The 12,940-nt window shown below is 38.9% G+C and overlaps 1 protein-coding gene across 1 annotated transcript in view; it reads right to left on the minus strand.

The window, feature by feature from the left end:
- Positions 1-12,940, minus strand: part of LOC134663106 (cholinesterase) — a 30,867-nt gene that overhangs the window by 15,458 nt on the left and 2,469 nt on the right. Inside the window, exons 3-8 of the mRNA XM_063519439.1 lie at positions 12,406-12,543; positions 10,949-11,095; positions 3,511-3,667; positions 3,277-3,366; positions 2,815-2,936; positions 1,605-1,775 (exon numbers count right to left, since the gene is read on the minus strand). Coding sequence (XP_063375509.1) covers positions 1,605-1,775; positions 2,815-2,936; positions 3,277-3,366; positions 3,511-3,667; positions 10,949-11,095; positions 12,406-12,543 — 825 coding nt within the window. The remainder of the gene's footprint in view (positions 1-1,604; positions 1,776-2,814; positions 2,937-3,276; positions 3,367-3,510; positions 3,668-10,948; positions 11,096-12,405; positions 12,544-12,940) is intronic.

Genomic DNA, 12,940 nt, shown 5'->3' on the forward strand with positions numbered 1-12,940 from the left:
CCAGCCCTAGTAGCACGGTCGCATTTTTATCGTTTATCACCATGCCTGTCACGTTCTAACAAGTATGTAAGTGCGAAAGTGACGGGCATAGTGATAGTCGATAAAAATGGAACCGCAGGTCTCGTCATTGTTGTCTGGGCCGTGCTTCATGAGGCGATCACTAAATGACTGGTTGAGACAACTTTTATGAGTGTATCCTACAGACGTGGCTGGCCTAGTGCTATTTAAGTAAAGCGGATCGAATGAAATACAAGCCTCTTAAAACCAAAAAGTTTGACCAAACTTATGGCAGAGGGAGACGTTAGATATGTAAGGACGCATAACCAGTAATTGTCGAGATTTTCCATTTGAAAAATGACCAACCAACCTCCACCTCGTAGATCTTAACGCGACAGTTAACGAGTTTCTATGAAAAGTCGATGAGGCGAAACAGCCTTTAACGAGACTAGAACAATATAATTAAAAGTTAATTTTTAAAGTACCTCAAATTCAGCATTCCCCGACTCGTAGAACCTGTGACCTTGACGGAGACAGTTGACCCAGCTTCCAAGAGGAGTCGATGGGACAGCCGAGTAGACGTGCGAACACGAGCCAGGTCTTCCAATTAACTCATATAAAAACAGGCTACTGTAGTAAAATACCTCAAATTCAGCATTCCTCAACTCGTAGAAGCTGCGGCCTTGACGGAGACAGTTGACCAGCTTCCAAGAGGAGTCGATGGAACAGCCGAGTACACGACCGAACACGAGCCAGGTCTTCCAATTAACTCATATAAGAACAGGCTACTGTAGTAAAATACCTCAAATTCAGCGTTCCCCAGCTCGTAGAAGCTGCGACCTTGACGGAGACAGTTGACCAGCTTTCAAGAGGAGTCGATGGGACAGCCGAGTAGACGACCGAACACGAGCCAGGTCTTCCAATTAACTCATATAAGAACAGGCTACTGTAGTAAAATACCTCAAATTCAGCATTCCTCAACTCGTAGAAGCTGCGGCCTTGACGGAGACAGTTGACTAGCTTCGAAGAGGAGTCGATGGGACAGCCGAGTAGACGACCTAACACGAGCGAGTTAGGTCTACCAATTAACTGATATAAATAGAGGCTAGTAAAGTACCTCAAATTCAGCGTTCCCCAGCTTGTAGAAGCTACGACCTTGACGGAGACAGTTGACCAGTTTCCAAGAGGAGTCGATGGGACAGCCGAGTAGACGACCGAACACGAGCCAGGTCTTCCAATTAACTCATATAACAATTAACTCATATGTATAAGAACAGGCTAGTGTAGTAAAATACCTCAAATTCAGCGTTCCCCAGCTCGTAGAAGCTGCGACCTTGACGGAGACAGTTGACCAGCTTCCAAGAGGAGTCGATGGGACAGCCGAGGAGACGACCGAACACGAGCGAGGTCTCCCAATTAACTCATATAAATAGAGGCTAGTAAAGTACCTCAAATTCGGCGTTCCCCAACTCGTAGAAGCTACGACCTTGACGGAGACAGTTGACCAGCTTCCAAGAAGAGTCGATGGGACAGCCGAGTAGACGACCGAACAAGAGCGAGGTGTTTCATTAATAAGACTCACACAACATAATTATACGTTAAAGTACCTCAAATTCAGCGTTCCCCAGCTCGTAGAAGCTACGACCTTGACGGAGACAGTTGACCAGCTTCCAAGAGGAGTCGATGGGACAGCCGAGTAGACGACCGAACACGAGCGAGGTGTTTTGCACGCGAAACTTGTCTTCTATCATCGCCCAGTCTGCTAGCGGTGAGCCGCTCTGTAAGAAGTTAAATAGATAATTAAACCAGCCATTATGGTCAAATTTATAAATAACTGGGTTTTAGAACGTGTTAACACATTCAGTGCCGAAAATCCGACTATCGGGTATTTTATGATTTCGTTCCCAGGCCGGACGACCCGATAGTCGGGATCGTGGTACTACACCTTTATATGAAGAATTTTTTGTGGCCTGGCGCGGATGTCCTGTTTAGCTGGGTGGCAATGAATGTGTTAAATAACCTGCATACAGTCTAAAAACATTAGATATTCTTTATTCTGCAACGTTTTGGCACAGGGCGTACACGCCATACATCAAGAAACATTTGCGTTTATATGTGTGCGCGGCACGTCTGTACACGCGTCATTGTATATGTGTGGGTAAGTCGCTTTACTCAGAGGACGCCAGAAGTCCGCCAGATTCATGCCGCGGATGGTCGCGGGGTGAGGTAATGCGAGTCGGGCGGGGCGGTGCGTGGCCGTTCTGTATTAATACTATTACTTATTCTGTGGTTTTGGGGTGTTCATATTTTTGCATAGAGATCTGTGTGCGCGTCACTCCCGGCTTTGGGATAAGTACATTTAGTTATTTGGCAATTGAGACTTCAAATAAGTTATGAAAAATATTGCGTACGAAAATACACATTGTCGACACATCTCGACCGAGACAACCGTAAAGTATGGCGGTTAAAAGCGTACGACCACGAAATAAATCAAAGTTGAGTGTTCAGAACGCATCCTATGTGACGTCACGGACGGCCGATTGCCTCCGAAATTCGAAGATCGGCAACGATCGGATGCGTATATAACGTCCGCCGCCAGCAGCCAACGGCAATTTTCCAAAATCTATTGAACGACAAACTGTACTTGTAGTTGTACTGTATTAATTTAATTTTACAAATAAATCTCTGTACATAAGTTAAAATAATAAGTCTTCATTGAAGATCCACTTAGGCATCCCTGCATCACTAGAAAGGAGCCTAGGCCTCAACAGTTGAGTATGCAACAATTTAGTTATTATTCGTTTTTTAAACGTTTACCTGAGCTATAATGCCGGTGACTATATCCCTTGTGGTCGGCGCTAAGGCCAACAAACCAGCAGAGGCGGCGCCAGCGCCCGGCCCGAAAAGGGTGATGGAATTGCGGTCCCCATTGAACGGATCTACAACATGGAAACCGATTATACTTCAAAAGGACTATAGTTATTTCCAAATGAGGCATTTAACTGGTAATTAATGTCGTTAAAATTATCGCTTAAATGATTGTAATTATTATATTATATTTACTGTTACATTAACACTAGGAATAATTATGGGCCTATATTACCACCCTGAGGTATACCTGTGAAATATATCCAAGATAGTAACCTGCAAGTTTTCTTTAAAAACGTATTTTTGTGAGAATTATGCGCGCAATACAATTGTCTCTTTCCTGTCACAGAAGAAATTTTAAGTAGTGAAAGGAACAAGATATTCAAGGTTCAAACCAGTCAAAAGCCTTACCTATGTTGTCTCGGATCCATCGTAAAGCCATTGCCTGGTCGAGGATGCCGTAGTTGCCAGGGGAGTTGTCGTCGGCGGTGGAGAGAAAGCCTGTAAAAGGAATTGGGTATTTCTGGGCTGCAGTGCCTCCTTCCGTCTAGGATAAGAAACCTTATTGCGAAGACATAAGGTCTATTAAGTGTTGCTATTAGTACCATCACAGGGTAGTTCGTAGGTAGTTCTTAACATTCTTACCAAGAGCGCCAAGCCTGTAGTTGATGGATACCACGACGACCTTGTAAAAGGCCGCGAGCATATGCGCGGGGAACAGATTGGAGGCTCCCGAGGAGAACTGCCCGCCGTGAATGTATACCATTACGGGGTATTTCTGGGCTGTGGTGCCTGCTTCCGTCTGAAATAGAATTAAAAAAATAAGATTTTGGCAAAAAATTCATTTTTGGTACAGTCAGCGTCAAATACCTACTTTGTAGCAACAAAAGTATCCAAATAGTTCGGTACATCATATATTTAGTACGGTGTTTACTACTATTTGGCCACTTTGACTGCTACAAAGTATTTGACGCTGACTGTACAAGCTTTTATCGCTGTCTCTAAGGTACTTCTTTCTACAGGCAACTAATCGAGACAATTCTAAAAACCCCAAACACAATTAGGTTGCCTTGTTTTATCAGAGTTCCTATGGCCACCTCCTGTCTCCATCGTCAGATCAGTAGTAGTAGTAAACACTTTATTGTACAAAAACGCATATTAAAAATAACATACAATTAGTAAGAAGTACAAAGGCGAACTTATCCCTTTGAGGGATCTCTTCCAGTTAACCTTTGAGTAGATGAGAGGAGAAAGTGAAGAGATTTGTCACCCAAATGCAGCAAAATGTACAACAAGGTACCAGAAAGATAAAGGATATAAATACATACAAAATGTATAGGATAAACATACCTACATATATTACACAAAAAGGAATGGGGAAAATACACTAAAAATTGGAAAGAATTAGAAAGATATAAAGCAACTATACAAAAGAAATATAGACAAATTAATCAGTCAGATCAGATAGCCATAGCTTCTTTAACCTCTCCTTGAACGACGCAACCGATTGTGCCTGCCTGAGCGAAACAGGCAGCTCATTCCACAGCTTCACTGGACGCACTGCGAAGATCAGCTCGATGATACCATAATATTGCATTGTCACCAGACTTACATATGTATGCCAATTTTCAGTTTCATTGGAACTATTGGAAGTGGAGAAGTGGGTCAAATTTAACTTGCAAGATTTGAGCCGTATACATACGTTGCAAGTTAAATAAAAGCTTGTATTATTGATATAATTTTTACAATTTTTGCCAATGCTTATGCCTATTGAGGCAAGCCAAGCCCAACTTAAAAAGGCAAATTAAACTTTGACTTATCATCCCATGTCAAGTCCACATTTCAAAATTGAACAATGCTAACGACAGTTTACTAATACCAATCAAGTCAATCAACCCCATCTATCACGCATATTGCAGCATTAATCCGTCAATTCATTGCCAAACAGACTCTAATGCTTTCGCCATAGAGTTCAAGTTCAGTTAGATTGACGTGTCACGCCGTAGTTTATTAATTATAAACTATCAGCCTTGTATGTGTAAAGCAGGGATGTTGCGGATGCAGATTTTTTGACATCCGCGGATGCGGATGCGGATATTTGAAGGCTCACATCCGCGGACGCGGATGTCAAGATTAGGTACTTATAAAACGTCAAATATTTCATTTTTAGAATTTTTTTATTAAAAAAAACGAAACGTTTAGTGTTTGAGCAAGAATATAGGTGCGTTATATTTAATAAACAGTAACTTCGCCGACTTTTTCTAGATCTAGACGATTTCGTTATAGGTAATGACGAAATTACCTAGCACTTAAGCTTTGGATTCCTCCGAAAACGGTGCCGTCATATTACGGCCGCTATATAGCGTTGACTGACGTCACTAGAACGTTGTCTATGTAAACAAGATGGCGCGGTTTCCTAGACGGCGTTACGTTACGTTGATTGTCAACGTAACGTAAGATGACGGCCGTCATGACGGTGTCGATAGTTTCGTGAACGTTTTATTAGATAGCGGTGACGCCATTTTGAATAAATGACACGAGATTTGAATAAATGATTCCGTTCTACGATTATTTTCCTCTTCTGATGATATTTCATCCTCCAAGTAAATTATAGATGATCAAGCAAATCTTGTCAGTAGTAAAAGGCGCGAAATTCAAATTTTCTATGGGACGTTATCCCATCGCGCCTACATTTTTCAAATTTGCCGCTTTGACCTTAGTGGATGACGGTGTGTTATGACGCCGTGGTACTTTCCACATGTCGCCACCGTAAAGACGGCCGTCTTTTGCTGCCGCTATATGACGGCCGTCATATGACGGCACCGTTTTCGGAGGAATCCAAAGCTTTACGCCGCCGCTAAGACGTTCCTGTACCGACTTGTTCGACATCCGCATCCACATAAGCTCCGCATCGATTTTATGCGGATGCGGATGCAGATGCGGATGTTAAAAATAATGCGGAAGTTCCGCGGTTGCGGATGCGGATGCGGATGTTCGCAACATCCCTGGTGTAAAGTTCAAATGCATATTAATAGCGCAATATTAGTAAGATATATTATAACCTCTAGCCGCCCAGAGACCTATAAAAAGGTCATCTGTTCCATTCTAATTTGAATCTTTGTTTTGACGAGACAAAATTGCATTTTTTTTAGCAAGTTTTGACATCACTGCATTTGATAATTTATTTCATGAACAAATTCAAAGACAGTATGAGAAATTACTGCAAATTACTTTAAATGCTCAATTTAGTGATGACTAATCTGTGTGCTAAGATAATAAAGGTCATTTCGGCATATGTGTCATCGTCCACAATATTAACTGATTATTTGTAACCCTTATTCCATCGACATAAAGTTTATTATTAGTAATTTAAAAGCTGCTAACTGCCACGCGCTTTACGGGATGAATTGGAGCAATTAAACCGATGCAAGCTTAATGAGATTACGGGTCAATGAACTTTTGACTCATTCAGCGTGAAATCACTATGCTAATTTCAGTTGAAAGAGTAATCGTTTTCGGGCGTATATGTACCTAAAGAGATTATCGCGTTATGGTATAGATTCTATAAATGTTGATACTTAAAGTTACTTCTAAATAAAACTTTCTCCATTTTAAGATTGGTATTATTATTAGAAACCCTAGACATTAAGTATTTAGTACAGTCAGCATTAGAAGTAGCGGACTAGACTACCCGTCAAAACGTATGTACAGTCAGCTGCAGAAAAAAGGTACCACCCCTGCATAGAAGTTTGCATGCAGGCGTGGTACCTTTTCTCTGCAGCTGACTGTACCCTACTATTCTCGAATAGCTTAAGAAAAAGAGACATATTTCAATATGTAGAATAATTTACAGTGTATAAAATATTTTTTAACGAGATTTACGAGATCTATAGCATAACTTTATCTCTATTTGGAAAAGTTTGAGAGGGTGGCAGTTACTTCTGGCGCGTTGTTTCATCTGCTATTATTGATGCTGACTGTACCTACGTAAACTTTACATGCATTGCATACGTATTATACTATTTATTTATTATAATCCATCAAAAACCCTGTAAGTTTTTCCAACAATTACTAAGTACTGGCTAGATACAAAGTTCTTAAGAGGCCGGTATTGATTTTAGCCGCAAAAATGTAAAATTGATAGATTTAGGCAATGAAGTTGTACACCTTTTGTTACGTAATAGAAATAACAAGTACTCGTATCTATTAGCACGTCTTCTTATCTTCCACTTGTACAGATCAATTTTTTGAAAACAGACTCACTATGTTAGTAATGATGGTTTTTCTGATGGACGTTTAGGTAAACGCGCGTTAAGCACTGATTTAGTCGATCTTATTTGTGAATTTCGTAAAGTTTGGACTGCTAAAAATGGTAATTTTGTATTACACATATCCTGTACTTCAACTGTCGTAGACTACATTTTTATTTTTATGACTTTGAAATAGTGTAAATGAAGGTTAGACGAAATCAATTTTCTCCAGAAATTACCTCAAAACAAGTAGCAATTTCTCCGAAAATCTACTTATTTTCGACGTAGTTTTCATACTCAAATAATCTGCAACAAGATCTGAACGCCATCTAGTGAGTTTCGCTCTAACTGGTAGGTATTAATATAACTCGAGTACTAACAGTGATGTGCTTAGGGGTTTCAAGTAATGCGACGAAATAACGCTAGATGGCGTTAACCTCAATTATACATAGTGCATTTTGCACTAGTCTTTGAGTTTTCACTTCTGCCGGCACTCCCTGAGTGCAACCCGTTGTTTTTTTTTTAAATAAAAGCGTGTTACACCTTTTTTATTCCTCTTGCTGCCAAAATGTAACACGATTTTATTTATAAACGGTTAGTAGTAGCTTTATATATATATATATATATATATATATATATATACAGGGTGGATTTTCTTTTTGGGTCAGTGAGGGCAGCTACCAGATCCCGTGCTGCTACGCGAAAACGGTCTAAGAAGACCTTCCCTCGATTTCAAATTAATGAAGATTGGCTTTTACAGATTTTGGAAAAAACATATACAGGGTGCGAGAAAAAGGTAATTTTTGACAAACTTTTTATTTGATGCCAATCGATCCCATTTCTATTGAGGATCAAAACCTTGTATGGAAGCAAAAAAAAATTTCCGGCTAGAAAAGCCACAAATCGAGGAAAACTTTTCCCATACAATTTATATGAAAATGAAAACTTTTATTTTTCACATGATATTTTTATATGCCAATCGATCCCATTCCTATCCAGTATCAATAGTTTCCTAGGGGTCAACTTACGGTAATGTACTAAAATGCCACAAATTAATAAAAACTTTCTCCATAAGTAATCAATTTGATGCCAATCGATCCCATTTCTATTGAGGATCAAAACCTTGTATGGAAGCAAAAAAAAAATTCCGGCTAGAAAAGCCACAAATCGAGGAAAACTTTTCCCATACAATTTGTATGAAAATGAAAACTTTTATTTTTCACATGATATTTTTATATGCCAATCGATCCCATTCCTATCCAGTATCAATAGTTTCCTAGGGGTCAACTTACGGTAATGTACTAAAAAGCCACAAATTAATAAAAACTTTCTCCATAAGTAATCATTTATTGTCAGATTGTGAATGTCAGTTTACAGATGTTACAAAATTATGTATCATACAACGTTTTATGTACAGTAGGTACATATGGCCATTTTAATATTCGACATAGTTACGTAATGTGCTAATTATCGTACTAGTGCCGTAAAGTAGCACCATCTGTATTGTAAAATGTATTAATATAATGGTATGTATATTTTTTATCAAAATTTAATTATTTAATTATTTTAGCATTATTTTAAGCTTTTTAGTTTTTGTTAGGTATTAACAAATAAAAAATCTTATATTCATATATATTTTTTTGAACTTTTTAGCTTCATCAAATCATCATCAAACTCTTTAGGACCAAAGTACTCGCCAAGACGAATCAAACGAGCCCAAACTCGATGGGATTGAGTTGTTTTATTACGGAGTTCCTATGGCCACCTCCCAGCTCCATTATCAAACCCTGGAAACTATCGAGAGACCAAGTACTCGTCAAGACGAATCGTACTAGCCCAAACTCGATGGGGTTATAGCGTTTTATTACGGAGTTCCTATGGCAACTGTTCAGCGCCATCATCAGACCCCGGATACCATCTAAAGACAAAGTACTCGTCAAGACGAATCAAACGAGCCCAAACTCGATAGGGTTGCGACGTTTCATTCCAGAGTTCCTATGGCTACCTTCCAACTTCATCATCAGATTAGCTCCATATCATCATAATATTGCATTGTCACCTAAAATTTTCATTTACTAAAAGGGTAACATATAATATATGTTACCGTAAAATTGCACTAAGGTTATATATATATATATATATATATATATATATTATAACCTTATGCAATCATCATCACCATGCAATATAATTTTTACCTCAGCAGCTCGAACAAGGGTACTTTGCTACTTAAAAACAGTGAGCAATATCGCATTTTGCTCACTGAGTGAGACAAAATGAGCAAAATCATTTTGCTCACTGTTTTTAAGTAGCAAAGTACCCTTGTTCGAGCTGCTGAGGTGAAAACTTAATTGTTGGTATATCTTAAGAAAACATGAGTGAATAGGTAAGTGATGAAGAAGGAATACATTTTTCGGGTTCTCTAATATGTTCTCACTGCTGAGGTGAAAAGTTTTGTGAACTACACGAGATCAAAGTTATTTACATCTCGTGCGCTTTTGAGTCCCTTACTACGCTCAAGATTCTAAATTAGATTCACGAGCGTAGCGCTTTCGCTTGCACGGGACTCAAAATAAGCACTCGAAGAAATATCAAACTTTGATCTCTTGTTGTACAAATAACTATTATATGAATACATGGTTGGTAAGTATAATAAACGAATATATCAAATTTACCGAAAGTTTTATTTTAACCCAACTAAAGTTCTAAAGTTACGCATATTTTGTTGCGAAAGTATCAATATTGTTTAAGACGGTCGCGTTGTTTCAAGCAGGGGCCGGCGTTCGGTTACTGTGTAAATGTCGTATCTTCGCGCGTTTTCAAATCGACTACGGCCTCTTAATATGAACCTAATGTAGTGTGCGGGTGCGGGTTCGCGATGAATGTTAAAAGTCGAGAGAAAGTAGAGAAAATGTTTATTAATGTTAAAATGTTAATAGTTATATGATTGTTAAAAGTTATGTTATGAAATGTTATAGTGATCGAATGCACCCGGCCGCGATGGTTCCGAAAAGTACACTGAATTTAGGTTAATGCAAATTATTGGTTAACGCGTCTTTTGCTGACAGGGCGCGCACGCGCCGCACGAGGCTTAAAACGTGTTAAAGGTGCATTGCACCGAACATGTAGGTTGTACAACTAATTATAAAATCATATTAAACGAACTACATCTCTGGGGACGAGACCCATACACCTAATTATCAACTCACTACTAACACAAATCCGTTCCAAATGTCATAATAAAAGCGACTCTACGCCATTTACATAAGTTGCCATTTTATGTGACATTGGTTATGACAAAAGAATTATTAATATAATACGGTCCGGCACGCAGACCTAGATTATGAAGGACATAAGACAATAGACGGCCTTAAAAACGGCCAATGGCTTGAAATAGTTACGTATGTGTTTTGGGAAAGTTATTTAATAGATTTTTTAAAATTATTGTTCGGCTATACTGCACCCCTAGCACATGATAGGCGCGACAGTATCTCGCAGCGAGATAAGACTATCCGTCTTTTTCTATGTTAATAAAAAAGGGATGGGTATTTGGGTAGTCTATCTCACCCCGAGATACTGTCGCGCCAATCATGTGCTAGCCTGGCTGATTTAAGCTACATTTCATTATTTCCCACATATAGTCATAAATTGTGTGCTTTTATGATTAAATTATGTTTTATTTTTCGAGTATACAGGTAAAGTAAATATTGTACAATTCCATATTTCAATCTTCAAGGTCGTTTATTCTCTAACAAATATAGATCTCTGGACATTGAGGGGTTAAATCTGATGTCACCTGTCACTTATACATGTATAAATAAACTGGTACTTACATTAGGAGAGAATATGTTGAGATACAGGCAATCTTCGTCCATGTCGCGGATGCCTTTGGTTGCCCCGGTGAACCTAACTGGTTGGGGGCACGCGGGGCCCCAGTCTACTGCCTGGAGGAGCTGCCAGCCTGGGTGCTGCCGAGGGGGCTACGGAAGGAAGATAAAGTCAGGGATCGGAACCGGTTTTTAGCAAAAACTTAAAAATAACCATATTTTTCGAATTATTTTATACTCGAAATGTAGGACTCAGTTGTGTTTTTAGGTTACGACTTCGTATTATTAGATTGCTCAATTAGAAATGAAGTAATTAGCAAAGAACGAAAAAATACCGTTTCCGTTCCCATACAAAAAATACCGGTATCCGATCCCGGGATAAAGTAAATTAACCTTGTTTAATACTATATTAATGCAACAGGTAAATTATCCCAATTTTTTCAAATAATTTTAATTTTAATACAAAAATAGGATGAGAGGATTAATAGGCTACATGACTAATTTTCATTTATGGTATCAATCGATCGGGTTTGTTTTTAGGATCAAATGTCTATATGGGACCCATTGCATTAAAGTAACACAAAAGTCAGAAATTGTAGTCAAAGGCCGACAGTCGCACTTCACTCCCGAAACGCCCTATACAAAACGGCCAGAGGCCGTGACGTCAAGGTCTCTGGGAGCCCATCTTGTAGTATGGACAAAACAAGAAAATTACGTTTTTGTCGGTGAAATATTGCGTTTATGTATATAGTTGCTATACAATATTTTTTTGGATGAAATGTAAGGAATCGAATGGTACCCTTACTTTTATCGTTTTTGGAAGTTAAAAAAAAACTTAAATTTTGAAACTTGCAGGTCCTGTATTTTTGTAATTTTTCAATATTTTATTTTAATATCCACATTATTGTGATAAATTGCTCGTTTGCTATCTATTTTTTACTAGATTTTGTTATAAAATTCAACATGTGTCATCATCCCTATTGGCCAACCAGACTACCATTTTAGTAGCGTAGAGACGTGGTCACTCACAATAAGTTTTATAAGAAGGCTCACAGACATTCGATCTCAATGATGTCATTTAGTTATCGTGGGTCTCGCTCGCGCCAATACATATGTACGGACAAGTATGAGCGAAATGCAAGATAAAACAGAATAAATAATAGTACTAGGTACAGAAGACTCACTCTCTAACAAAACGCGTTACTACTACAGATATGACCGCTAGGTGGCGCAAGCGCGAGCAGACCATTCCGTAGCGGCGCGCGGCAACTACTATGGCTAGACACCAAAATTGGTGTGGGCCGCATGTACTTGTAGGTACTTGTAGCGACGCGACGAAATCGCGGAGTGAGCCACGCTTGACGATAACAATAACATCATTCTGATCAGTCACGGATAGATTAATGGTCAGAAAGATTCTTGAATGGTGATTGTAAATTGGACAATTCAATGTAGCAACTGACCTTGAATCTTCCATCTAAGACCGGAGGCCTAGCATAGGGAATCCCCAGGAAAACTGAGGCCTCTCCCTGTATCCTTTCAACTGGGGTCAACCAGGGTCTGTATCCTGAGTCTGGGTCTGGATTGTCGTATAAGTGGACCTGAAAAAAAAGCGGTTTTCAAAAACGAATATTTCAAGCAAAAACAGTGCTAAAAGCAAGAAACAATTCTTTCTTTTAGCACTGTAAATAAGGAAAAAAACATTTTTTTCTTTTAGCACTGTTTTTGCTTAAAAATGTGGTTTGTCATCAGGAACGATTTTGGCTTGTATATCCTCTAGCCACTTGCGAAGATAAATTAAATGCAATTAATCAAAATAAAAATTCAAAACACATTGGAATGGAAGACCTTTTAATAGGTCTCTGTGTGGGCTATTGGCTAGAGGATAATACTCAACCGGAAATTTAACTTTTAGCACAGAAACTACAACTTTCAAAGGTTTATGAAGATTAAAATTGTTATCAAGACTGCTTTCTTGGTGTTTTTGCAACCTTACAT

Source organism: Cydia amplana, chromosome 4, assembly GCF_948474715.1.
Source record: "Cydia amplana chromosome 4, ilCydAmpl1.1, whole genome shotgun sequence".
Lineage (NCBI taxonomy): Eukaryota > Metazoa > Arthropoda > Insecta > Lepidoptera > Tortricidae > Cydia > Cydia amplana.